General features: G+C 52.0%; 1 protein-coding gene across 2 annotated transcripts in view; it reads right to left on the bottom strand.

Moving 5' to 3' along the window:
- The window catches only part of RIMS3 (regulating synaptic membrane exocytosis 3), a 35952-nt gene extending 14440 nt beyond the window's left edge, over positions 1–21512 (bottom strand). Inside the window, exons 1-3 of one of the 2 annotated variants that reach the window (XM_029226800.1) lie at positions 21420–21512; positions 6688–6860; positions 619–866 (exon numbers count right to left, since the gene is read on the bottom strand). In XM_029226800.1, the coding sequence (XP_029082633.1) occupies positions 619–835 (217 nt within the window). In that variant the 5' untranslated portion in view covers positions 836–866; positions 6688–6860; positions 21420–21512. Of the gene's footprint in view, positions 1–618; positions 867–1231; positions 1382–6687; positions 6861–21419 lie in introns of those variants that run through there. The other variant, XM_029226801.1, reaches the window with a different exon arrangement.
- Between the last annotated feature and the right edge of the window lie 6427 nt (positions 21513–27939).

Raw genomic sequence — 27939 nt, 5'->3', positions numbered from 1 at the left:
TGACCACGGTATATGCATACACACACGTGACGTGTTTCTATGACCACGGGCCACTGAGTGTGCATGCGCGTAAGGGTAGGTTTCCTGAGCAACTGAGCGTGCTATTTATGTGATTGTGCAAGGCATGTGTCCTTGTACGTGTGTGTCTCTCTCGTGGCTTTGTAACATATGTCTGCGGCTGCTTGTACTTAGGAAACTCGAAGATTATAGGTGAGACTGGATCTCGTGGATGTTTCTGTGAAGCTGTGGTGTCACTCAGCACAGTGCCAGGAGCATGATGGCTGCTTAATGGATAACTGCTGGTAAGTGTGTAAGTCTGTGCAGAGGTGGCAGAGTACCAAGGTTAGGAGCATGAACTCGGGAGCCCAACGCTGGGGTTTGAACCCAGACTCTAACACCTACTAGCTGTACAGTTTGGGGCATCTTACTTCCCTTCTCTGTGCTCCAGTACCTTCCACATAGAGTTGCAGAAGGAGTCAGTGAGTAGGACACGTACTAGACCCAGAGCAGCACCTGGTACATGGTAAGTGTGACATAAGGATTTGTGGGGGTAGGAGTGCCCACCCGCGAGAACTGCCCCTGGGCGCCCGGTCACTGTGAGGGGCCCACACCCCTCACCAGCCTGGGGGAGCTGGAGTGTGCCCCTGCTCCACTGGGTCAGGCCCACGATGGCCACCATCTTGGCCCCGAGGCTGCTGCGCCGCTTCTTGGCCGTGGTGGTCCCGGTCCCGTCCCCAGCCTGCTGGGGTCCGCAGATTTCGCCGCTGATGCTGGAGCTCCGCACCACGTTCCTGGAGGCCGCAGCTGAGGCTGGAACTGGCTCCCCGTTAAACATGATCCACGGGGCGGCAGGGCCTCAGGCAACCCTGTGGGGCAGCGGGAGAGACAAAGGGATCCCACGTCAGACCCTGGGCCCCTCTACCGCCGCCCCACCCCTTCCTAGCTGTGTGACCTCGGGCAAGGCGCTCAGCCTCTCTGAGGTTGTGGGGATTAAATGAACAAGTCAACGTAAAGGGTGTGCCCAGAATCTGGCTCGATGAATGGGACTATTCTCATTAGCATGTGGCTGCCCTGACAAGTGACCTGGTTTGGCGGTGAAGGCGGAGGCTGTGCAGTTATGTGACCCACTCTTGAATTCCAAAGGCCTCTACCACTAGCTGTGTGACCTCACGACCGAACATCTTGGGGTTTCAGTGAACACCTCAGCAAAATGAGAAATGAAAGCACTTACCTCGTAGGACTGTTGTAAGGATTAAATTAGCGCAGGTGAAAGTGCCTGGAACGGTATCAGGCACGGAGTAAATATTCAGTAAGCGTGACTGTTGTTTTCACAGCCAAAAATGAGAACAGGCAGGACAAAACTGGCTCCAGCCTGGGCAGACTGTGGAAGGGGTCCTCCTGCTTGAAGCGGGTGGGACAGAAAAGTGTAAAGAAGCAGGGAAAATCACCCTTACTGGGAGGCAGCCACTACAGGCATCTTAGCCGATTTCCTCCCAGTCTCTTTTTCACACATTTCAAAAAATAACTGAACTCATACTGCCAATACAATTTTATATCCTGCTATTTTTCATTTAATGTTATATCAGAAGACTTTCCAATGTTATTAACACTTTGTAGAAATGTTTAAATGCCACCAGTATGTTCCATTGTATGGAGGCACTATAACTGACTTAAATATTTCAATACAGTTACTGCTTAGATCAAGTCCAACTTTCTCCTCCCTCTCTCTCTCTCTCTCTCTGTCTCTCCCTTTCTCTCCTGTCTTTTAAACAACACTGCAATAAAGATCTTTGTACACTGATTTTTTTTTTTTTGCGGTACGCGGGCCTCTCACTGCTGTGGCCTCTCCCGTTGCGGAGCACAGGCTCCTGACGTGCAGGCTCAGCGGCCATGGCTCACGGGCCCGTGAGCGGCTGGGCCGCTCCGCGGCATGTGGGATCCTTCCGGACCGGGGCACGAACCCGCGTCCCCTGCATCGGCAGGCAGACCCTCAACCACTGCGCCACCAGGGAAGCCCTGTCCACTGATTTTTATCTGCTTATTTCCTTAGGATCAACTCCTGGAAATGAGGTGACTGGGCTATCGAGTGTGAACGCCACTGGTAGCTTTTCACTACCTGCTTCCTGACGGAGCTCTGGTTTTGTCCACCTCATCCCTTGTTTTAGAGGCAGATCCTGATTTGTTTAAAACAATCAGTGAGTGGCATTCACCTTGGTAACTCTTACTGGTCCAAAGGTGGGCATGTGACTAAGTTGGCCCAATCTGACTTAAGGGCAAGATTTGGATTCCAGGCTTACAAGAGAGGTGGGTGCTTCTCCCTCTGTCTGTCTGTCTTTTCCCTTCCTCCCTTAAGACCTCTCTCCTGAGAGAGAGCCCACCCTAGGATGAAGCCAGTGCTGCTGAGGGTGGCACGGCACAGAGACAGAAAGGACCTCAGGCCAACCTGGAGCCTGCCTTCTCTGGTCTTCCTGCTACGTGAGACAATGTGTTTTCCATTGCCTAAGCCAGTTTGACTCAGGGTTCTCTGTTACATCCAAAAGCATCTTACCTAATACTGAGAGCATAAACATTTTTCTGATTCTTGGAATATATTGCCAAATTCCTTTCCAAAGCAGACAAATTTTCTCTCTAATGCTGCATTCAACAAATACCTAAAGGGAATATAGCCAATATTTTATAGTAACTATAAATGGATATTACCTTAAAAAATTGTGAATTACTATACTGTACACCTATATAATACTGTACATCAAGTATACTCCAATTAAAAAAACTATTCCAAAAATAAAATGTCAGTTATTCCTAAATTAATCTATAGATTCAGCACAGTCCCAATCAATATTCTAACTGGCCTTCTTGTAGAAACTGGCAAGTGGATGTCCTAAAATAATCAAGGCAATTTAAAAATTTTTATCTATTCATTTTTAAAAATTGAAGTATAATTGACCTACAACACTATGTTAGATCCAGGTACACAAGATAGTGATTTGATAGTTCTATACATTACAAAATGATCACCACAAGTGATCCCAAGTTTTAAGTATTATATTTATGCTAAAGGTCATCATTTTACTTAATAATATACTTTAGAAAGATATTTTTGGGGGAATTTACTGGCGGTCCAGTGGTTAGGACTCCGCGCTTCCACTGCAGGGGGCACGGGTTTGATCCCTGGTTGGGGAACTAAGATCCTGCAAGCTGCATGGTGCGGCCAAAAAAGAAAAAAGAAAAATATTTTTTCTCTGAGTATAAAATTGAGGAAAAAAATGTTAAAAAAAATTTAAACCCCTAAAATTCCAAGGCCTCTGCTGAGTGCCATTGATACAGTAGTGAGCCAGGCCAACTTCGTCCTGCCCTCCCAGAGCCTCCAGTCCAGGAGAGACAGTGAATAACTAGCTATGCAATTAAATAATTAATGGCGGTTCCGACGAGTGCTAGGAAAGAGGACAGAGGGCGCTGGAAGTCACTCCGGGGAGCAGGGCAGCAGGCACCCGTGGCTCTGTTTAGTGCAGAGGTGGGATCTCCCGCTGTCGCCCTCTACAACTTGGCTGAAAGTCCTAGGCTCGGACAGAGTACAGGAGAGACAGCTGCAGGCAGGCTCCGCGCCCAGCCCTTCCCAGCTCTGCTGTAGCCCCCAGCGCTTTCCCCAGGGCAGCTCCCATCCCAGGGCTCAGGGCCCCATCACCCTGAGGAATCCGACTTTTCAAAAGGACATAGAAAGGAGAGGGGAGATGGGGGTGGGAAGGGAAGGCACCACTCCAGCTGAAGAGGAAGACAGTCCCCAGACAGCCGAGAATGGCCACCTGGGCTCCTGATCAGCATGGCTCCCGCCAGCCTGGTGAAGGGGGGCTGACAGTAGGGAGGAGCTGAAGCCATGTTTTGACGTCTTTGTGGCTGTCTAGACTGTTCTCGCTGGCCGTGATGTATGCAGAGTCTCGGATTGTATTTCTCCATCCATCCCCCATCAACCTTGCAGCTAATGGAAAGTCCCCCTGGACTTGGGCCTATGATGATCTCTTTAGTTTCCAATTCTAGTGCCAGTTTGTGTGTTTTTTTGGGTATGTGCATGGTCTTTTGGTGGACGGTGGGAGAGGGCTTATCTGATACTTTGAACCAGCTAGAGCAAAAGCCTAATTTACTCCTTAAAGTATTTCTGTTACATGTGTAGTTATCTCCACGTCACAGATGAGAAAACCCAGTCTCAGAGAAGTTAAGGCCTTGCCCATCCAACTCAGCTAAGAAGTGGCCAGGCCTGGACTCCTGTTTCCGGGTCTCCTGTTTCCACGAAGAGACAGACACGCTCAGCAGCCCCTACTCCTTCACCCCAGAGCTCACCCAAAGAGGGGGGCCCAGCCCTCCTGTTCAGGCTTTGCCCCGGGTCTCCAGGTTCTTTGAGAAAATTGTAAGCAAAGTATCTGTGATGAGAAAACCCACTCTGGCCCAGGTTCCCACGGCTGGCGTGAGCATCTGAGGGGCAGCAGAGATGCCACTCAGACCACAGCTGGAGAAGCAACTGCTTCCTTGGTGTTGCTGACAGGAAGCTCAAGAACACTGCTCCCAGGGGAAGAGAAGGAAGGACGGGAAGGGACAAAATTCTTGACCCTGCCAAGCCAGGGGCTCATGTTTCCTCATGAATAATGAATGGAACCCGACAAGCAGACGGTTTGACGTCCAGGACTCTGCACCATCCGCAGCCACATTCTCATCTTTAACCACCCAGGGATCACCCAGGGGGCCCGGAGAGCTGACGAATGTTTAGGAGGGCCCAGCAGGCAGGGGCTACCCCCAAGGGGACAGGAGGAGCTGAGACTGACCCAAAGCGCTGGACCCAGGACCTTAGGGCCTGCCCCCCGGTCCCAAGTCCAGGGTAGGGCAGCCTGGGAGAGTTCAGAATCAGGAGGTGGGATTCGAATGTATACTGTATAGATTAGATTCTTTGTGTGACCTTCTCTGGGCCTGAGTTCCTCATCTGTGTGTAAACTGAAGGGGTCAGAGGATGTGCTCTCTAGAGTCCTTTTGACACGCATGGCAGCAGCAGGCTCAGAATTAGGGCTCTAGTTGATTCTCTGGCAGCCAGCCTGGCTCAAGATGGGCAAGACAGAGAGCCAGTCAGAGCCAACCACCTGGCCCCTGTGAGGAAGGCAGTGGTACTCACAGCAGCGCCCCCAGCCATCAGACCACAGGGATGGGAAAGGGCCAGCAGCTGGATATGGTGGCAGAGTGGTGAGGGGCCGGCAGGACACAGAACACAGCACTTCACATCCTGGTGGTTCTAAAAGATTGCTGAATGAATTTCTACAAAAGTCACTTCAACAATTCCCTGCCTCTGAGCAGGACTGTCCCTTTCCCAATCCAGGTCATGGCTCCTGATGGAAGGAAACCCTCCCATGATCTTGCTGGGTCACAGAAATCTTACTCTGAAGTTCTCCCTGCTGACTCCCATCTATTGCTATAGCAGCATCTATGGCCACAGCTTGGACGTCCCCTCCAGTTATCCCTTCCTACTGCCCCCGACTCCTGCCAAGCTCCATGCCAGCAGATACCTTCCAAGTTCCCCAAGGAAGGAGCCTAGCGTTTTCTTTCTGGCCTTCAACGTTTGACCTCTACCCTGGGGTCTCAGTACCCAAAAAGCTCCCAAAACCTCTCCTGATTCTTGACAATGGCAGGACTCCAGGCTCTGCCTGGCCACCCTGGGCCCCTTGGTCCTTTTGACCGTGTGTCTAACCAAGTTAATAAACCTTTTTTGAGCATCAGTAAGGCTATCCAAAAGCCCAAGATGGAACTAGCTACCCACCCTTTCAACAGAAAAGACCAAGGAATGTGTCACAGAGTGATGGACTGTTAGGCTGTAAGGGATGGCAAATTCCTAAGGCTCTTACCACCCCCGCCTATCCTCTGCACACAGCAGACATCACTAATCCTTCTCTCTTTCTCATCAGGGCCAGATTTAACCTTAGAATCCCTCTTAACACAGCGCTGCATCACCAACCGATGAGAACCAGCTCATAAGGTCAAACTGACTTGCCTCCCTATTCCAACCTGAGCCTTTCATTTTGCAGAGGAGGAAATCAAGGCTCAGAATGGGAAAGAGTAATGGAAAACTGATGAACTCATAAAAGTGCTAACAAAAGATCAAGATGAAAAAAAAATTAATGACACGGGACTGAGTGAACTGATGTGGATGATTATAATTTTTGTGACTTTCTGTTTGAATAAAAAAAAAAATCCCACAAGGACTCAGAGGCAAAAAATATACAAATCAATTTTCACTGCAAAGTAAAGGAGCTGTTGCAGTGGAGGATTCCTGGACTGAATGTCAATATTACGACACAGTATGAGTGTGTTTCGTGTTTGGTAATTGCAATCATTGTTGTTTTTGTTGTGGTCATGCATTTACAATGCTTGGTGTCAGTTTATTTATCTCTTGTAAAAATAAAATACAGTGTGTATGTGTGAAAAAAAAACCAGAAAGCTAATCATGGGGAAAAAAAGATTATTGTGATGATATGACATTATAATTTTAACATCTTAAAAAAAAAAAAGAATGGGAAAGAGACACACCCAGGGTCACACAGAAAGCTGTTGACAAAACCAGAGCTACAAGCCAAGACTCCTAACTCCCAGGTCCTACATCACCTGTCAGGTGCTTCCTCCCCACCTCTCACCTCGAAGACAACCCAAACTCACCAAACTGATGAATCTGAATGTGGTGTTCCCATCACAGGGGGCTGTGCCCCTCCCAACAGCACACACCTAGGGCATTTACACAAGCCTTCTGTTAACTTCTGAGACACCAGATTTCAAGAAAGGAGGTGAAGACAATCAGGGTAGCTTCCAGGAGGAGGTGATGTGATAAGAGTCTGGAAGGAAAAAGGGGAGCTTAGAGGAAGGGCTAGAGAGGACATGTGTCCTCCAGGGATTCTAGTAGCTTGTGGAGTAAAGAGACAGACTTTGGAGATAGTTGTGTGACCTTCAGCAAATCATTCAAACTCTCTGATGCTGTTTCCTCCTTGTCCAAACTCCTGGGTCCCCTAATCTGCCTTTAGGCACTTTAATGTTAAATTGCTGGTGCTAATGCCAAGGGACTCATCCAGGTCCAACTGCTAAGGAGCTCAGACCCTATTCTTCCTCTGTCCTCCCCCTGACCGATGGGGTCTGTGTCCCTCCCCAGACACTCTGTGACACGACCATCAGTCAGGAGTGTGTGTATTGGGGGTGTATCAGGGGGCCAACTCCTGGCTCCACCCGCAGTGTGTGACCCTGAGCAGGTCATTCAGCTTCTCTGAACCCTCATCTCCTCTTCTATAAAATGAGTCTACTGGCCATCTGGACCCAGCCTGACTCTCCGGGCTGGACTGGGGGTCAGATGGGTTAATGAGGAGCACGAAAGCACAGTAATTAAAAGCACAGGCTTTGGAGGCAGACAGACTTAGTTCAAAACCTAGACCTGTCACTTACAAGCCACATAACCCAGGGCAATTTCCTTAACAACCCCCCGAGCCTATAGCTCCTCATCTCTCAAGTTGGGATAATAATGCCCACCTTAGGATTCTTAGATGAAATATTACAAAAATAAGGATTGGTACATGCTAAATGCTCAGCTGGGCAATTATATTATTACTATTCATAATGTGCCTTTGTAAATGGTAAAGGACTTCACAGGTGTTGGTGCTTGTGAGTCTGGATTGCAACCAGGTGCAACCACTTCATGGGAAGGCTCGGAGATGAATAGGATCACCTCCCACTCCAGCCCAGGGTGCAGGATAAGTGTGGGATCTGGGTTCCTGCACCTCTCAGTTGAGGTGGGAGCTGACATGTGAAGCTGTGCTTTTCCCTGCCAGCATCTCAGCTCCTGGTCCCTCAGCAGATGCAGCGTCTGGCATTGGAGACCCCTGCCCCAACCCTTATCTAGCACTAGGGCTGCCCACCACGTTGTTCATGCCAATCTGTGCCCATGTCAGAGGCCAGACTTAACCTCAGAATCCCTCTTAACACAGTGCTGCCTCACCAACTAATGAGAACCAGCTCATGAGGTAATACTGATTTTTTTTTACCTGCATCTACAGAAGGTGGGGGTATCCCTTGTTTCTAGCCTTCACTTTCCCCCTCAGGGAGAGACAGGTGGGTGACAGAGCTGGTGCGTGGTGGGGGAGGGTAAGCTGGACCCAGGGAGCACACCCAGCCTGAGTAGGGAGCACTCTGCCAGCTCCTCTCCTAGTTATGTGACTTTTATCTCCTCCAAACCAGGCTCGCACACACACTACGCATAACCGGGAGAGGCACAGGGCACAGAATTTCAAATGTGTGATTACACACCATGCAGACCCACACAAATGATACACACTTAAAGACACAATCACATGCGTACACAGACATGCACACACAACACTAAGATACTCATCCACACAAAAGCACACAGAAGTAGCCACACTGACAGCCACAGGCAGGCAGACACAGACAGACAGACAGACAGACACACACACACACACACACACCCCCTGGCTCCCGGTCCCTGCCCAGCTCTTAGCAGGCGCTTGTGTGAGCTTGCACACACACACACACACTCATACACACTCTGGCCCCCAATCTCACCCCTCTGGCCCCCATCCCCACAGGCCGAACAAAGGATGTCATCGTGAGGTCGGTGGCGAGGAGATGAGAAGGCTGGCTGGGAGCAGCTGCGGTCGCCATGGCTACTGAGCTGACCCACTTCTCCTCCACCCAGCCTGGCCCACTCAGCCCAGGCAAGAAGGGACAGGCAGCTTTGGGCAGCGGGGGCCTCTCCCATCACACACAGTAAAGGGGCGGCCCTCTGAGTGTGTGGTAGGGATGGGTTGAGCAGATAGACTGGGTCCCGATACAAAGGCAAGAACCAGACATCTCCCAAGGAGAGCAGGGTGCTCAGGTCTCCCCCAGCCTCAGGGCCTCTGGCCTCAGGGGCCCATACGGGTCACGCACTTGCCCTGGACACATTCTCAGACATAGTCCTCACAGCAAGGCAGGGGCTTGGGTGGTTGGGCCCAACCTGTGTCCTCCAGACTCCAAGGACTCGGGACACCCAAGGGTGAGGCAGACCCAGAGCTGGGTGAGCCCTGTCTCCTGTTCAGAACAAGGCTCCTGAGGGCAAGGTTCGTCTTCCCCACTTGGACTGAGGGCTGCTGGGGCATGGCCAGGCCTTCCTTCCTCAGACGGGGCTGCCGTGTGCCTTCTCTCAGCCAGGGGCCTCCTGAGGACATGGCCACAAGTCTTCCCTCAGAACTGGGTTCACAGAGGAACGACGCGGCCTTCAGACAGCTCAGTCTTGTGAGGAGATGGCTCACAAGGCAGAATGAATCCCTCCTGTGGGACAGCCTCCCGTAGCTCCCCGTTTCCTTCAGGAGAAAGTAAAAACCCCTCACAAGGCCCACAAGTGAAGTGACCCAGCTCATCTCGCACTCCTGCCCCTCCTCCGTATTCCAGTCACACTTGCATTTTTTTCATTCCTCAAAAGTGCCACTTTGTCTCCTGCTAGCCTGGAAAGCTCTTCTCCAGTCCGTCCCCACCCTCATGTCCTGCGGACCTGGTCTGTGTCGCACCACCTTTGCGGGCTAATCCCTACTCAGCGCTCAGTCCCAGGCTGGATGGCATGTCCTAGGAGAGTCTTTGCAGACAAGGCTAGTCCCCGTCATGCTCCCCCAGACCCTATACCATCCTTGCCTGTTGTGTGTTGAACTGTGCACCGCCCCCCTGCAAAAAAAAAAGATATGTTGAAGTCCTAACCCTTGGTACCTCAGGATGTGACCTTATTTGGAATACATTAAAATAACAGACATTTCCACCAATGTGTAGTTGTGAAGAGGGAAAAGTTCTGCTCTCTGCTTGATAACTGTCTTTTTATTGATTAACTGATTCCTACTCCTGTCACTCTAGTGGCTTTACAGAGCTTGAGCTCCAGAGCCTTGTGGGGCATAGATTCCAGGTGGAAGCATCCAGGAAGAGTGCACATGCTTCCTGACCATCTCCATCACCCACCCCCTCTCATACCTTGTGGACAGATGTGGCAGCTGTTGCCTGACAGGGGCTGCTAGACTTGGCACTTGAGAATGCCACTAGAAAACACCCTGGGGCTGAAGCCACTCCCGAACAGAAGCAAGATGCCGCCCTCGGTGGATGCACCATCCGGTGCTTCTCAAACTGAAATGTGCACAGAAATCACCTGGGGATCTTCCTGAAGTGCAGATTCTCATTCCATGGGTCACAGGAAGGTGGAGCCTGAGTGTCTGCATTTCAAACAAGCTCCCAGGTGATACCCACGCTGCTGGTCGGAAGACCACCCAAAGCACTGAGAGGTAAAGATAAAACACCCTGGCTGCTCTGCAGAAAGAGTGAACACTTCAGGATGGGGAGACCAGAGCAGGTATCACGGAGAAATTCTCTGCAGAGCACCTCGAAAGGTGGGTGGGATTTAGAGAGGTACAGGTGGCAGGAAAGAGGTGGAAGCTAGCTGGGAAGGTCCAGAGAAAGAATGGTATGTTCAGAGGCTGGTGAACAGAGCAGTGCAGTTGGAGCAGGACGTATGTGCAGCTGTGGAAGAGAGGGCTGGGAACGTAGGCTGGGAACAGCCAAAGAAGGGCTCTGAATGTAGGGCTAAGAAGTTTGGCTTTAATCCTGAAGGGAGTGAAATCTGACATGGTTTAGATGTAACATTTTGCAGAGACCAATCCAACACGGTGCAGAATCAGAGCAAAGCCCGACAGCAGGAAGAGCAGTCAGGAGGCGGGTAAGAGGGGCTGCACTGCTTCAGATACTGCTGGTGGAAAGAGGAAAGGGGTGCAAGAGTCGTGGGAGGGCTTGGGGGATTGCCTGGAGTTAGCGATGGGACAAGGTTAGGGGAAGGGCAGAAACCAGAATCCAACATGATTTACAGGAAGGGTGAGCAGGTGCCATCCCCACAGCGTGAGGTCCTGGAGGGAAAAGTTGGCTTGAGGGAAACATGAGTCCCTATTTTAGATATGATGAGCCTGAGATAATTTTGCAACTCCCATATGGAGGTGTTGGACAGGTAAGCAGATTCCCTGGAGTTCAGGAGAGCAGTGTGAGTGGGCAGGGTTTGGGTGTGTTCCCAAGAGGGAAAAGTGAGGTGTGGAAAGGAAGGAGAATGCCCGGAGGAGGGTACAGAGTGAGGAAAGGGTGAGAGGTAATACCTACAGTTAGGGCTAGGAGGAAAATGGAATCCACCGAAGGAGGGAGAATCAGCAAGTCAAAGTAGGAGAACTCAGAGAAGATGTCGTGAGTACACAGATGGCCAACCTGGAGGCCCTATGCACCCTGACATCGAGACCAAGGAGAGGCCTGCCCAGCCCAGGACGCAGGAGGGCAAAGGAAGCCCAGGCCTGAACAAAAGCACAGCCTGAATGGAAAGCAGAATTTGGACTGGTAGAGAAGGGAGCTGGATTCCCTGGGGAGGGTCTGGGTTGCAGCAGGATCCCAAGGGGCCTGGGGCTCCCAAGCCCTTATTCCAGCTCAGCCCAAGCACAGGAAAGACAGTATCCCCACTCACAAACACACACACGGCGCTTTGCACACCCACTGACTACAGAACCCCCAGGGGCAGAGCAGAGAAGCAGGGGAAGAAGTCTTTGGGGCAAAGCCTCGTTGCTGGGGAGCACATAATTTATCATGCAATTAGGACTCTTTCAAAGAGTGAACAGAGACACTACTAACAATCACACCAGAACCACAAGTGTAAGTTAGGACTGTCCCAGGCAAACCCTAGCCCTGAGGGATACTGGATCCCCTCCCCCGCCAAATACTCACTTGGTCCCTGTTTCCCCTTCCTAGAAAGGGTGGTAGAACTGACAGATAGGTGAGAGGGACAGGCTAGCTCATCCTCAGAGGGAGGGGCCCCGCTGAGGGTGTTGGTAGATGGGGAAATCTCACCCCCTCCCAGTCCCGCCCCAGCCTGAGCGCCAACGCCCCCGCCGAGGGGGAAGCGGCAGCACCACGGACAGCGGCCGCCCCCCGCCCGCTCTCCCTGCTCCCTGCAGGTCTGGCCTTATTTGGCCAGGGCCGCCGCTAGGCGGGATCAATATTTCATGGGGGAAGGGGCTCCGGTTACCAGCCCCGCGCTGAGCAGGAAGGCACCGCCCTTGCCCGCCGCCCACCCTGGGGACACTCCCGGGAAGCCAGCATACCCTCGGCCCCAGCCCAGACAGACACTGCCCTCAACGCACTCTGCCTTCCCCGGGCACGCCCCTGGCCCCCGCACCCTCTCTGGAGCCCAAAGCCCCAGGTGCACGCCACACACTTGCACACTGCCACTCGGACACACCACAGAGCCAGACACGCTCTACAAAGACGACGACACAAACAAAACAACAGGCACACACCACACCCAGCGTGCAAGCCACCAAGACGCACAACACACACACATACACACACCAGATGCCTCACAGACACACATTACACAGAGACACATTCACCACAGACCCACATGCACATCACACACAAGACACCCTGCCACACACGCCCAAACTCACACAACGCACAGAGCCTCCCCACAAAGACCCTCAGACATATCACTCAGAGGTCCTTTCACCATGGACACGCACGTACGTACAAACTCTCTCTCTTACACACATGCACACACACACACAATATGCCTCCACAGAGACCCCCAGACGTTCACCATGGATACACAAGCACACGCCCCACACTACCCAGGCCCCCCACCCCCCGTGGAGACAAGGCCTGCCCTCCCGCTGTGGACGTGGGAGTGGGGAGGGGCAGGCAGGACTTTCCTCCTGCCCACCTGGCCCTGGTCTTGGGCCCTGTGGATAAATCCTCTGTGTCCTCTGAGGCCCCCTGGGGCTGCTGCCCCATCTCCAGGGGCAGGTAGTGAGTGGCACAAAGAGGTGGGAAAGGGGAGAGCAAGGAGAACAGGACCTTTGAGACCCCAAAGCCTCCTGGCTTTGCCGTCCCTGGGCTCCAAGCCCTGGCGACAGCCTCACCCTCACCCATGGCCCCCATAGCCTCTGCACACCCTGGGACTCCTGCCCTCTGGGAGGCCCTAAGGCCCATGTTGTGCATGGGTACCTAGAGGACTGTGGAGTCTGCAGCTCCTGCGCCCCTCCGCAAAGCCCCCACCCAGGAGTGCCCAAGTCCTGCCTCAGAGGCGAGAGGCATCCTACCCCCATCCAGACACCCCAACTCCAAAAGCCCCCCTCTCAAGCAAGCAGCCCACGTTCTCCTATCTACAGGACAATCACAGCATGATTCTCTGAAAGTAACCCAAGCCAGGGCACAAGGTGAGGAGAACGGAGTAGGCTGGCACAGCATAAGAGACCCCCAAATTCTCCAGGTAGGTGGAGGGGATCTTAAAGATTATCTAGGTCCACATCCCTGATGTCCCTGTACAACTTCCCAGTTTTGCATTATCCACACAACATTGTGTGTCCCTCAGTGGTTTATGCCAAATCTCCATAGGCCTGTAAGGCTCATTAATTATTTTCTTAAAATTGGCACTTTTAAGTTAAACGCATTTATTTGAAATAGAAATTTTGTGTTACTACTATAAATGGAAAGCCAATACCAATTTTAATAAATAGAAAATGACAGTAAAATAAGTACAGTGAAAACAAAGCTATATTATTAAAGTTTAGCTACACAGAGCTGCCAGTCACGATCTCTGTGGTTTTCCGGGTTTTTTTTTTTTTTTTTTTTGGCTACACTGCACAGCTTGCGGGATCTTAGTTCCCCGACCAGGGATCAAATCCAGGCCCCGGCATTGAAAACGCCGAGTCCTAACCACTGGCCCACCAGGGTATTCCCCAAGATCTCTGTTTAAAAGCAAGGGCAGGGACTTCTCTGGTGGGACAGTGGTTAAGAATCCGCCTGCCAGTGCAGGAGACACAGGTTCGATCCCTGGTCCAGGAAGATCTCACATGCCGCGGAGCAACTAAGCCCATACGCCTAGAGCCCATGAGCCACAACTACTGAGCCCTCGGGCTGCAACTACTGAAGCTCACGTGCCTAGAGCCTGTGCTCCACAACAAGAAGAGCCACTGCAATGAGAAGCCCACGCACCGCAACAGAGAAGCCCCCGCTAGCCGCAACTAGAGAAAGCCCGTGTGCAGCAACAAAGACCCAACACAGCCAAAAATAGAATAAATAAATAAATAAATAAATAAATAAAAATTTTAAATTAAAAAAAAAAGAAGGGCAGCAAGTGTTGGAAAGTTGTTAAAGACACACCAGCATGGCACTGACAACTTTCTTCCTGGGACAAACTTGGACTTGATAGAGTTGAAAGGGAACCAACTTTCTCAGTATGTGAGCCAATGCCATGCAGTGGCATGTGCACGAGCCACTGAAAGTCATCTCAGGTCTCACTGAAGGGATCATGCTCACGTTGGGAAGGGAGTTCTAGGCTTGCCTGCCTCCTGTAGGAGCTTGGATGGCACTGGTGGCAAGCTGGCACCCTGTTGCCACATTCCATTCCCCTAATAACAATCCTTAGAAATTGCTCAGTTCTCTCCTATTTACAAATTGTCCTTTCACCTACCATCTAATAGGAGTCTCAAGGCAGGAACTACCATGCATGGTTCTTCACTGAGAAAAGGAAATGAGCTGAGTCTTAGGAGATGAATATGATTTTGGCAGAGAGAACTGTCCTGACAGCTCACGCCCTCCTCATCCCTCTCTCCCCTACTCCAAAGAGAGGTGAGAAAATCAGGGTCTCATCTCCCTAACTCTCTGCTCAGGCCTCTGAATGACATTTGACAGGCTCTTTGGAGCCTGCCCTGGGTGCTGCTGCCCCCAGAAAAGACTCCTCTTGAAGTCACAGTGCTAGGTCTGTTTTCACCAGGTGCCGTCCAGATGGAAGGCTGGGGCCAGGCCCACCTGGCACTGTAAGAATTATAGCAGATGTCTTTTGAAGTGTAATACTTGCCCAGATTACAAACAAACAAGAGCCATGTCTGCATGTCTGACTTTGTTTTCCTTCCCTGCAGGCTGCAGTCGATTGGACCAGGGTGGGTACCTGACCCCCTCAGAGCCAATCAGATCCTCTCCTGGGAGTTTGGACTTGGATCTGCCAAGCCCTGGGTTCTATCTCTGAATGTAGTTGGAACTGAGGGATGAAATACAGGAACTATAAGTGGTCCATTATCTGGAGAAGCTGAGAAAACCCAGTGTGTGGAGACAGAAAGGTGAAGGCAGCCAACAAGGTACAGAGAGCAGCTGCTTCAATTTCTCCTGGCCTACAGGTCTCACCTTCCAGAGCGTAACGATTTTCCTACTCCTCAGTTCCCCCAAACCCCCTGTGTTCTCGTAATAAACCCTTCTTTATTACTGAGGCTGGCTTGAGTGGGTTTCTGTATACAAGCAAAGACCTAATTAAGGACAGGGGAGAAGCTGGGAGCTGGAGGCACAAAGATGAACAATCTCTGTGCCTGCACCGGAAGAGCTCAGTTTCGTGGGACACAAGGAGGAAAAGATGTAGACTCTGTGTGGATGTGGCTGAGGTGGCGGGGGGCGCCAACTCTGCCCAGGGAGGGCCGGGAGGGCTCCTCAGAGGCTTCCCAGCAAAGGTGGCAGCTGAGCTGGTTTTGAAGAATGAAGGATGTTCTCCAGGGAGACTAAGCAGGGGTGCGGAGGCATTATAGGCAGAGGGAACCACGAGGGCAGAGGCACAGAGGCACAAAACAACAGCCTGATGTGTTAGAAGAACAGGAGTTCAAAGTGTGGGGAGGGGGTAAGCAGGGGAGATGAGGCTGGAGGGGCTCTCGGGTGCAGATCATAACGTGCTTTGAATCCCATGCTAAGAAGCTGAGGCCCTTCTTGCCCTCAACGGGGAGCTATTGAAGTATTTTAAGTAGCAGGGTCAGTTCTGTGTTTTAGAACTCTGGGGCTATACAGGGAAAGGACTGGAAAAGGCAGGCCTGGAGGCAGGGAGCCTAGTTAGGATGCTGCAGCAATGATTCATCTATTCCTTTCACCCACAGAACAATTCATTGTCTACCTACTACGTGCTGGGATGGGGCCAGGCAAAACTGGATTCCTGACCCCACAGAGTCCACAGTCTAGCAAGAAAGAGAGATGAGGAAAAGCCAGTCAAGTGTGATGAGTGTCGTGAAGAAGCACAAGGTCCTATGGAAGGGGCTGATGTTTAGTTTCCAGTTTAGGCTTCTCTGCAGAAATGATGTTCAAGCTGGTATCTATCTGAAGGAGATAGATAAGCAGGGGAAGGGCATTCCAGGATAAGGGAACAACATGTATGAAAGTCCTGCAGCTCAGGGAGAGGGCAATTGGTACAGACGATCCAAAAAGGTAGGCAAGGACCAGATCCCACAGGGCCTTGCAGGCTACGTCAGTCTGGCTTTTATTCCAAGAAATCTTGGAAGGGTCTTAAGCAAGGAAATGACACAATCAAACGTTTATCTTTAGAAGATCACTCTGACTACAGTATGAAACCTGAAATGAAGCCGGGCAAAAACAGAAATGTAAGGAGACCAGTTAGGAGGCTGTCACAGTGGTCCGGGTGAGAGCTGATGCTGGTCCGGAGTGGGGCAGTAGGCAAGGAGAGAGATGACGGACTGGGGAGAGATATTCAGGAGAGCCAACAGGACTTGCTGAGGACTGGCTGTGGAATGTGGGGGTGAAGGAGAGGGAGGTGTCCAGGAGGACTTCCAGCTTTCCAGCTTGAGCAAGTGGGTGGATGGTGGTGGCAGAGATGAGCTAGGGACACGAGGCAGAGCAGGTGCCAGCAGACAGAGCTGGGACCTGAGTTTGGACCTGAGACTGATCATGAGACATCTAAATGTGGTCCAAGAAGTAGTGAGATTTGCAGGTCTTGAGCCCAGAAGAGGGCATTAAAGTCAGGTAAATGAGATTACCTGGGAGTGGGGGAAGAGTGGGCAATACAGGGCAGCTCTGAGGAATCATGGTTGCAGCAGGGCCCGGGCACAGAGTGACCGGAAGCTCTGAGCTTGGAATATCAGAACCGTGAAATCCAAAGTCTTCCTCTCTCAGCCCTGGGAAGCATCTGGCTTTGGCTCCACCTCTCCTGGCCGAGTATCACTCCTGAGCACAGGAACTTCCGGGATGAGACAGCCCTCCCTTCCCCACACACCTCTTTCCTCCTTGGCAAACTCCAAGTTATCCTTCAGACCCACCCAGCTTAGGAGGTGCCTCATCCTAGTGAAGTCCAGGTATGTCCAGGACTGGACATGCCTCGTCCAGGCACGTGCTCTCCCATCTGACAACCTGGGTTTGATGCCACTTGATGGCTGTGTGACTCTGGCTGAGAACCTGAATCTCACTTTCTTCATCTATACGATAATATAGATGAATAATAGGAAATAGTAATCGTACCTACCTCATAAGGCTGTTTGAAGATGAATATGTCAAGTGCTTAGCAGAGAACCTAGCACACAGTAAGCACTAAATAAATGTTACTATTATTAACATCCCACCCACCTTGGGACAGTTAGTCATGCCCTCCGTCTTACCCCTCCTCCATCTGGGGACTATGTGCAGGTCTGTGTCGCTCCCTGCCTCTTCCTATTCCAACCCAATTTGTGGGGCCATATAATATGCAGGGCCCAGGGCTAAATGAAAAAGCAGTATCCCTTGTTCAAAATTATTAAGAATTTCAAGATGGTGACAGTCAAACATTAAGCGTGGGGTCCTTCTAAGCACAGGTTGCCCTGTGCAACCACAGACTGGTGAATCTCGCCCTGCCTCCACCCCCAGTCAGCCCTAGGCCTGGGCCTGGCCCAAAGTTGGTGTCAACCCCCCTGCAAGAGAGTTAAAATACCAACTGACATTGCAATAGGGTTTTGTGATTTCTATCTGGAATTTCATTTTATCCTTCCCATGGACAGATAACATCAACCCCCTTTTATAGTTGAGGATACTGAAGTTCAGAGACAGGTGTGCCTTGCCAGAAGTTACCCACCTCAGAACCGCAGAGCTGGGATGTGAATATAGGCCTGGCTGGTGCCAAAGCCCTGCCTCTTGTCCTCTGGCTCCCCAGAGAGATTGGGAGAACCTGGGCCCAAGAGATAAATTTCATCAACGAGACCCAGAGAGAGGGAGCTGGAGGGACTGGGACTGGCCTCCTCCCTCCTGGGGTGAGTCACATAAACAACCTGGGCACAGGGAAGGGGGGACGAGAGGGCAAAAGGTCACTCCTGAGAAGGATCTGCTTGAGGGCCACAGACCCCAGCCCACGCTCTCTGGAAATCAGCCCCTGCTTCTTCTGCTTCAAATCCTTTAGAGGCTGCCATCGGCTTCAGGATAATTCCCAAGTTGAAAGTATCCTGCTAGATAGACCAGGAGATCTGGCCTGGCTGTGCTGACTCCTGCCCCCTCTCTTCCCTCTCTCCCCGACTCCTGCCCTCGCCACCATACCAGGCCTGTTCCTGCCATCACCAAGGCCTTAGCACACCCGGTTCCCTCCTTCTCTGCCTCCTCAACGCCTTGTCACGCTGCCGTCGCTGCATCTCTCCTTTCAACACATGTCACATGCTCTGGGCCATCTCCCAGCTAGAATGCCCGCTCCATGGAGGCAGGAGCTGCCTGACACACAGCGCTTAGTACATCAGATGTCTGAGCACATCATCCTGCAACAGAGGCAGGAGGGCCTTGCACTCTTTCTCCCCTTCTCTCCACTCCTCCTCAACCCTCCTTTTCTTGTCCAGGCATCTTGAACTCAAGGTGTGAGGAGCCCAAACTTGCAAAGGGAAGAGAATCATCACGCAGCCTGCACCCTCCACCTGCCAGTCCTGGGCTGGGTGCTGTACATCCAGTTATGACATTTAATCCGCCAAGCACCTTCCAGATGGGGGTGGGGCAGTATGGGTGTAAATTACTCCTATTTTTCCAGAGGTGTCTGAGACCTGAAGTATAACAGAGTGTGGAGGTGGAGGATGCGGGACTTGAACCCAGGTCTCTCTGGTGCCCAAGAACCTGGAGCCCTCTCTGCCGCTGTGACTCACTGTTCCCAGGCAGCTCACCTCCAACCAGAGAACAACTGTTTCTAACCCGTGGCCTCCGTTCACACACAGCCCAGGCAGCACAGCTCCTTTGTTGGGTCAGCAAAACACCAGTGCAGGAAACAGCTCCACTATCAGTAAGAGGCCAACGTAGAAGTCATCCCTCCCCTGGGTCAACAAAATGCCAGTGGGGGAGAAACAGTTCCCAGGTCAGACAAATACGAGTGGCGGAGACACCCCCATGGTCAGCAAAATGCCAGTACAGGAGGCATATCCTGCAACCCCAAGTCAGCAGAAGGCCAGTGTGACAAACACTTCCCTACAGCCCCCTCTACGTGTCATGGGCGTGCACAGAGTCCTCCAAGGTGATGCTCCCGGGGTGGGGTAGGGGAGGCAATGGGGCTGGGCTGCCGCCCTGGGGAGAAGGCTGCAGCCTGGGAGTGGGGCAGACCTGGGTGAGAGTTCTCACATGGCACTAATGAAATCAACCACCAGCCTGCCCCCTCCTCCCCAGGGACCCTCCAGGCTCCAGCTGATGCAATGCCCAGGCTGGATAATTGTTTTCTTCCCTCCTTAAAGGGCCAGCTGCTGCTGCAGCTGCAGACGTCACCCAGACCCCTGACAGACCCCACAGAGCTTATCACCTGGTTAGGAACAGGGTGAGCCCAGAAAGTAGCAGCTCAGCCCTGGGCTCAGCAGAGTAAAACCCAATTATGTCCAGAGACCAGATGTGTCTGTGAGCAAGAAGGGAGGGAGAGAGAAGAGTTCAGGCCTGGCCCGCTGAGACCGCATGCCCCGAGGGATGGGACCTTGGTCCCTGCTGGATCCTCAGCCCCTGGCTCCTGCCTGCCCATCCGTCAGGTCCTTGGCACAGGGGTTGCTCAGGAGTTCAGCAGTTACCTACTGAGGTCTCCTGAGTGCCAGCCTCTGTGCTACGCAGCTCAAATCCACCATTTCATTTACTCCTCTCAGCTGACCTAGAAGGTGGGTCTGTTTTACGAAGGAGGCTCAGAAAGCGGAAGCGATTTCCTCAATAGTGCATAGCCAGAAAGTGGCAGAGCCTGGGTTTGAAGCCAAGTTTGCCTGACTCTGCACTTCATACCTGCAGAAGGTTGGGTAGGTATCGAACCCTGTGGCTGGAGGTCCCTAAGCCAAGCAGCTGGCACAGAGGGCGGAGAAGGGGTCTGTGGGCCCTAAACAAGCTCTGAAGGGCACGAAGCTTGGACTGAGCACAGGTTTCACAGACCCCTTCCCCCACCCCCTCACCTCCACCAGAGAATGCCCCATTAGGCTGCCCACATGCCCCTAGGGACAGTTGGCAGCTGTCTGATTACAGACTAATTGGTGGCTGGCAGGAACTGTGGGGCTGGCTAGTTAACCCCTTGGTGACCAGGCCTAGCCCAAAAAGGCCCTCTCCTCACCACTTCAGGCCCCAAACTCAAGGAGCCCAGACAGAAGAAGTCATCACAGGCAGAAGACAGGACCAAAGAGGCAGCAGCCTTCTTCTCTACATCCAGACAACACCCCTGGGGCTGGGGCTAGACACTGATATATTCACCCAAGCTCCCCACCCACGAAGGGCCACATCCAAACAGCCCCCAGGTGGCAGTGCAGCCAGTGCCTCTGTTCTCTGGCCTTGGTATGGCATTGCCCACCCCATCCAGGACCACAAGAGCTATGGGCCTCCCCTGGCCTTCCAGGGTACTGGGAAGAAACCCACTCCTCAGGGATGGGTTATCCAGAAAAGGTGATGTGGACATGGGTCCAGGCAACCTGGGGGCCAGCAGGTGAAAACACCCTCCCCTTGCATGAGAGGGTGCCCAAGTTGCCCCCCAAGGGTCTTGCCAAACCTCCCTGAACCCTGGATTTCCCACCGTTGATTGACCAACTACCTTTCCCAGCTTCCCAGAAGCCCCCTCTCCCCACCCTAGGGCTGGAATGGGCATCACCCCTTTTCTTTCATAGGGTGGGGGGTAGGGGTCCTCTGGGCACCACAATGGTGTCTCACTGGGAGGAAAGAGTGGCCAGCTTCTCAACCAGGGCACAGGCAGGAGACAGAAAGGGAGGCTGCCTTCCAGCTCCCTTTCCAGGAGAGATTTTAAGCACTTTCCAAAAATGCCATGGGAGACAATGCTGTTGAAGATCAGGGCCCCAGGTGCTCTGAGCATCAGCAAAGAACTCAAGACTCTGGGGCCTTCTACTCCATTTTCCGGGCTTCCCCAAACACCTCATGTTCCCTTCTCATACCTTAGCCCCCCAGAGCCATCACACGCACTGTGCTCCGCCCCCGGGCCCCCGCAACCGCCGCCCCAGACCCTGCACACTTAAGATCCCTACGTGGCGCCTCACGACCAGAGACCCCTCCCCCGCCCCGTGGTCCCCCAGACCTCCGCAACCCCCTCCCCACGTCCACTCCCAGGCGACCAAGGCCTACTGACTTACCCGAAGGTGGGGCCAGGGTCCAGACACGGAGGGGTCTCCGCTGGCCGAGGCGACTCCGCAAGGCGGGGCAGGTGCTCCGGGACCCCGCCCCGCGGACCCGGCGGAAGGCGCGGCCCGGTCCCAGGCGCGCTGCGGCCTCCGAGGGGCAGGGGCGCGGGGCGGGGAGGGCGGCGAGAGAGGCTTACGGGGGCATCGCCCGCAACCGGGCCGGGCAGCTCTGCTCCGCCCGCCTGCGCTGCCTGCTCCGCAGCCGCCACGGTTCTCAGCCACCGCCGGGTGCAAAGCCCAAGCCCCGGCTGGCGGGAGGCGAAGAAGGAGGCGGGGCCTGATGGGGGCGGGGTCTCGGTCGGGGGAGGGGCCATTGGAAGGGGCGGGGTCGGTGGGGCAGGGCCTGTGGTGGTGGGCGGGGCCTAAGGGAATCTGGAGAGTCTGGGTTTGCCTGGTTGGGGGCGACCTATGGTAATAAGGCCTCGAAGGGGCGGGGTGGAGAGGATGCCCGAAGCCTCTCCAGGTCTCCAGAACGCTCCTGCTCATGCTTGCCCCCCTCTCCACCGCTACATCTATCTGTTCTTTCTCATCTTCCTTCGCTCTGGGGGACCTCCCAGGACCTCACTGGCACCGCGGTGCCCCTGTCACACCCTGGACCAGATCCAGGAATGTCAGATGGTGAGAGAAGGGGGAAATGACATACAAACATCAAATCCATTTACAGATGGAAAACCTGAAGCCCAGAGAGGAGAAAAGACTTGCCCAAGTGACTGCTATGAAGAAAAAGACTTTACGGTGTCCCTTTCAGACAGAGGGTACAGGAGTAGAGAGTGTCTTGCCCTAAGACCCATGTTAACCTCCCTCCCCTCACCGCCCCTCTTCTCCTAGAACAGTGGTTTTCAACTTGGGGTGATTCACCACCCCCCACCCGGGCCCAACATTTGAGAGTGTCTGGAGACATCTTAGGTTTTCACAACTGGGGGTTGCTACTGGCATCTAGTGAGAAGAGATGAAGGGTGCTGCTAGACATCCCTCAATGCACAGGACACCCCCAAATGTTGCTAATGCCAAGGCTGAGAAGCCCTGCTCTAGGACCTAGCATGTGCCTAAATGGAGCTTCCAAGTGGGCTCCTTGAGCACTGGGACTTGAGGAGGATGCTGTATAAAGTCTCTCCTAGAGTTATGCCTGCCCCCATCTTTCTGTACTTAACCTTGCTCAGCTGGTCAATTCCACTTTGGGGCTCCAGTGTTCTTAATTCACTCATTTACAGAGGGGACAATACTATTACTGTTTGCCTTCCTAATTGTTTGCTGAAGGCAAGCAAAACAAGTAGTCTCCCTGCTGAGGGCATAGATTAAAATGTGAATGGGGAGTGGAAAGGTGTGGGGGAAAAGGAAAATAATTGAGATTATTTAATAAAAGCGACCCTCCTGGGGATAACTAGCTGTACCTTCTACATACCCCTCACCCTATCTCACCCTATCTCATCCCTTCTCACCTGGTCTGTGAGAAGGGTAAACTGTGACCCAACAATGTGGTGAGCCTGAAGCTGGGTCCCAACAGCTGACCAGTGGTGGAGCTGGGACTCACAATTTTATTCACTTATTAACTAAACTTCTGTTATCATCTAAACTACATCAGGCCTACAACTAAGGCCTGTGATATAGAACGGTTGTTCTGGAGCAGCAAGGAGGATTAGATTTGGGGAAGGGGGACAAGATGGAGGGCAGGGAAGTAGCTGGAACAATGGTGGAGGTGAAGGATGAGGAGAGCAGAGCCTGTGAAGATTTGGAAGAGAAGGGAGGAATCAAGATTGCTCTGTGCTCCTCCCATGCGCCCCATCACAAAGACATGTAAACCAGTGGCCGCCTTGGGAATCAGGTTCCGCTTGCACATCTGATGAAAACTTGGACTTGCCCTCTGGAGAAATGTGCAGACGACACTTCACATATAATTTCAGGGGTTCCAAAGCTCCATAACAGCGTCCAGAAGGATTGGTCGGGGGGTTAGGGGTAGGAGTAGAGGTTGATTCATATATATGTATGTATATATATATATATATATATATATATATATATATATTTTTTTTTGGCTGCATCTCATGGCTTGTGGGATCTTACTTCCCCAAACAGTGTTTGAACCCGGGCCTGGCAGTGAAGGTGCTGAGTCCTAACCACTGGACAACCAGGGAATTCCTGCGCCTTACCTGATATTAAAACGTATTATAAAGCCAATGTATTTAAAGCAGTATGGTATTGAGGCAGACCTAGAGGAATCAGTGAAACAAAATGGAGTACAGAAATGGACAACCACGCAAGGGAATTCCGTGTAGGATAAAGATAGCACTTCAGGTAAATGAGGGGAAATATAGGACTTACAACAAATGGGTGGAATATCAGGCAAGTTATTTGGTAAAATAAGACAAAGCTGTGTCCTTACCCTACACGGGAATAAATTCCAGGTGGAGCTCATATTTAAATTATAACACCATAATGTACAAGAAGAAAACATTGAGGAATGTTTTCACAATCTGGGGGATGGAAAAGACTTTCTAAGCCTGATGAAACCTGGACGCCAAAGGGAAATCATAAATTTGACTATAAAAACTATAAAACTATAAAAACTTCTACAGAGAAGTGATCATACTCAAGTTTGAATGACAAACTGGAAGGGATACATCCCAGTTGCCCTCTACTTTTGCTTTTTCTGGCCCGCCAGCCCCTCCCCCAAGCCGCGAAGGGCATGAGCGGAAGGGACGGCCGTGGCTGTGACAGTCAAGGCCGAGTACATCGCAGAGGCTCCTCCCACGACACCCTGGCCAGCGCCCACCTGTTCAGGGGCCGGGAAGCCCCGGAAATCCCAGCCGGGCCATCTGGGTCCACAGCAGGTGCTTTAGCAAAACGGAGCCAGAGTCCGCGCCGAGGCTGCTCACCACTTCGCTCCTGTGGCCATACTGGGAACTGCAATCCTCGGTTCAGTTCATGCAGCTTTCCAGAGTTAAGGCGGGAATATTTTTCTTAATATAAATAAGAGTTAAATTTTTGAGGAAGCTAACAATGTTCTAGGCATTGTGCTAAACACATAAAATAGAATATTTCCATTGACCCTTAAAACAACTCTTCTAGGCGGGTCCACTGTATTATCATTTGACAGATGAGGAAACAGGATTTGACAGAAGTAACTTGCCCAGTCTCTAAGTGGTGGCGTAGGGATTCAAGGTCCAACTCCTCGCCCCACTTTTAATGCAAGAAAGCCAGGTTCTTGGCGAATTCAATAAAACAAAGTTTTTTTGAAGTTAACCTTGATCAGGCCTCATCCCAGGTGCTGGCAATTCAGAATTGAGAAAAACAGCCATTAGGAGAGACAGGCAGAGAAATAGTTCTGATTCAGTGAATCCCGGAAACAGCAGAGAACATGTTAATCCTGGCAGGGGTGGGGGGAGAGGGCAGGGATCCCAGAGGTGTCCTTGAAGCTGTGGAGTTTGAGGGAGGGGGAAGGAGTGGGGTAGAACTTACAAGCCCACTGCAAGAAGGAAGAGTGGAGCTTTGGGGAGGAGCAGTGGTTTATGTGCCCTGAGTCTGGGGTAGCTGGGGATGAGGCTGGACAAGTACACAGGACCAAGCTAGAGTTTGGGTTCAGAGGAGTTAGGGCACAAGAATTTTGAGAACTTTTCCATGTTTCTGTTGACTTGGTCTAGGGACCACCTGCTCTGCCAACCCAGCCTGCCTCGTTCCTCCCAGATGCTCCCCACCTGGGGTCAAGGTACCGGTTGCCTAACCCAGAAACCTGGGAGTCACTCTTAACTCCTCCGTTATCCTCACCTCCATCCAGTTAATTATCAGGGCCTGCCCAATCTACCTCTTAAATACTCTCCAGGTTCACTGTCTGCTCTCCATCCCTGTGGCCACTCCCCCCCTCCAGATGGCCTTCCTCACTCCTGAATCCAGCTGCTGGCAGTGACTAGGTCTCATCACCTCCAAACTTTCACATAAGAGAAATCCTTATAAAGCAATTCTGACCACATTCCCTCGCCTACTGAAAACCCTTTCACTTTTATATATAGAATGGATTAACAACAAGGTCCTACTATATAGCATACGGAGCTGTATTCAGTATCCTGTAACTATTACTATTATTGTTATTATAATTAACACTTATGGAAAATGTATTATGTCCTAGGACCTGTTCTAAGGACTTTATACATAGTAACTCAGTTAATCCCCATAGCAGGAAGCATGGGTGATGTTCTTCACCAGATCAGGGGAGCCCAGAGGAGGACCAGGTGGGGGAGATGCTGGACATGTTCAGATTCAGGTACGGTGGGGCATCCGGATGAGGGGCTGCAGAAGGAGCTGATTAGGTCTGGAGTTCAGAGGAGAAATTGTGGCTGGAGACATAAGATTAAAATTGTCAGGACTTCCCTGGCGGCGCAGTGGTTAGAAATCCGCCTGCCAATGCAGGGAACACAGGTTCAAGCCCTGGTCTGGGAAGATCCCACATGCCGCGGAGCAACTAAGCCCGTGTGCCACAAGTACTGAGCCTGCGCTCTAGAGCCCGCGTGCCACAACTACTGAGCCCGCACGCCTTGAGGCTGTGCTCCGCAACAAGAGAAGCCACTGCAATGAGAAGGCCGCACGCTGCAACGAAGAGTAGCCCCCGCTCGCTGCAAACAGAGAAAGCATGCGTGCAGCAACGAAGACCCAACTCAGCCAAAAATAAATTAAAATAAATAAGTAAATTTATTTTTAAAAAAAGAAAGAAATTGTTGGCAAATACATGAAAATGGGACAACAATCAACCCGTCTAGAAAAGGTAGGAGGAAGGAGATAGCTAGATGATTTTTAAGGTTTCTCCTGGTAGAAGAACATGTGTAGGATTCCAAGTGTTGAGGTTGGTAGGACCCCAGAGACAAAGAGGAAAAATCCACGTGGCCTGACAAACTTGACACATGCTCCTTGGAGGCTGTCTGTTATTCTTTCATCTGACTTTCTTTTACTGAGCAGCTACTATGAGCCACATGCTCTGCTGGAGATGGAAGGGTCAGAAGATCCAACCCCTGTCTTCAGGGACTCCACAGTCTGGCAGGCAAAGGACAATACCAAAATAGGAACCCAAGTGCCCTAAGGCAAGCCTGGGAGACCTAGGGATGCGTCCTGGAGGACGTGACATCCAAGACAAGAGCAGACGGTCAGCAGAAGAAAGCTGTGTAGGGAATCTGGGCAGAGAGGATTGTTCATGTGGTTATTTTAAAGATTCTCATTCCTCTTGGATTTTCCACTTTGGACCCTAGTCATGTGCCCTGAGAGTCTATTGCAGGTGCTGGGAACCAGACAATAGTACTTGCATCTCTTAGGCTGTGTTGAATTTGCCGTCCTCTCCTGGTTCCTTCTCCTCAAAACTCTTCCTGCCTCAACTCTACCCTTCCTGTCAGGGCTTGGATGAGGGTGGGGCAAGAGAGACACCTAGGGCACAAATTTAGGGAGGCACTCACTCTCAGGGGCACAGCTCCTGGCCCTGCACCCTGCTCACACTGGTACTGTTCACACATGTGGCTCCCTCTGTTTACGGTGACCCTCCACCCACCCCTGTCCTGATCCAAGGCTCGGCTATCACCTCCTCCTGGATGGCTGCTGCTCTCCCGAGGCATCCCTGCTCCTCCCTAGGCCAAGGTGGGCCTCTGTGCTCAAACAGCATAGGCTTTGGCATCAGAGCCCTGCTGTGCTGTTTATTATCTGTGAGCTGCTCTCTGAGCCTGTTTTCACATGTGTCAAACGTGGTGCCAACTCCACAGGGGAGCTGTAAAGATTAGATGAGAAAAATGTATGTAAAGTGATCAGCAGTGATTGGTACAGGGTACTGAGTAAGTGGCAGCTATTAGGACTTTGTTTATACTTCTAAAGCACTCATACACTTAAAGATGTAATCTAGTTATTTTCCTGCCCCTGTCTTCACTATATCATAAGTTCCTTGGGGCAGGGAGGAGAAGGAGAGGAAGGAGGAGGAAGAAGACCTTCACGGATGACATTTAACAGGCTTGTCTGCTACATAACTCAAGGAAAGAAATGACAAATCCTCTGGGGAAAGTTCTGGGCAGGAAATCTGGAGCTTTGGGCTCCAGTCACGTGGTCCCAGGGACGGCACCGTGCCTGCCAGACTCAAATCCACTTTGAAGAAAAGCTCCCCAGACCACAAACACAGTTGGGGCCGTGCTTTAGACTACTTGGCCCCTCCAGCTTCTAGGCGTAGCAGATGGGGGCCAGCACAGAGCCAATGGGTTGCCGTCTCATATATTAGCTGGTGACCTTTAACTAATGGCACGGCACAACAATCCGAGACAGGGCAATTAGAGGCTCTCTTGAACCAAGGAACAGAAAGAAATTGTCAGGCGGCAGAGGGAGGTGAGGTAGGGAGGTCAGGGACAAGCGCGCCTGAGCCAATGAAGCCACATGCCAGCGAGTGGAGATAAGAAGGAGCAGGCACCAGGAGTGAGCAGCAGCCTGGCAGGGGGGAAGGAGGGGGGAGGGAGGGGGG

This window comes from Monodon monoceros, unplaced genomic scaffold (assembly GCF_005190385.1).
Source record: "Monodon monoceros isolate NGI ecotype Baffin Bay Population unplaced genomic scaffold, NGI_Narwhal_1 Super_Scaffold_18, whole genome shotgun sequence".
NCBI classification, from domain to species: Eukaryota; Metazoa; Chordata; class Mammalia; order Artiodactyla; family Monodontidae; genus Monodon; species Monodon monoceros.
Note: the sequence above shows the minus strand (reverse complement) of the source record. Positions and strands in the feature narration are given on the sequence as shown.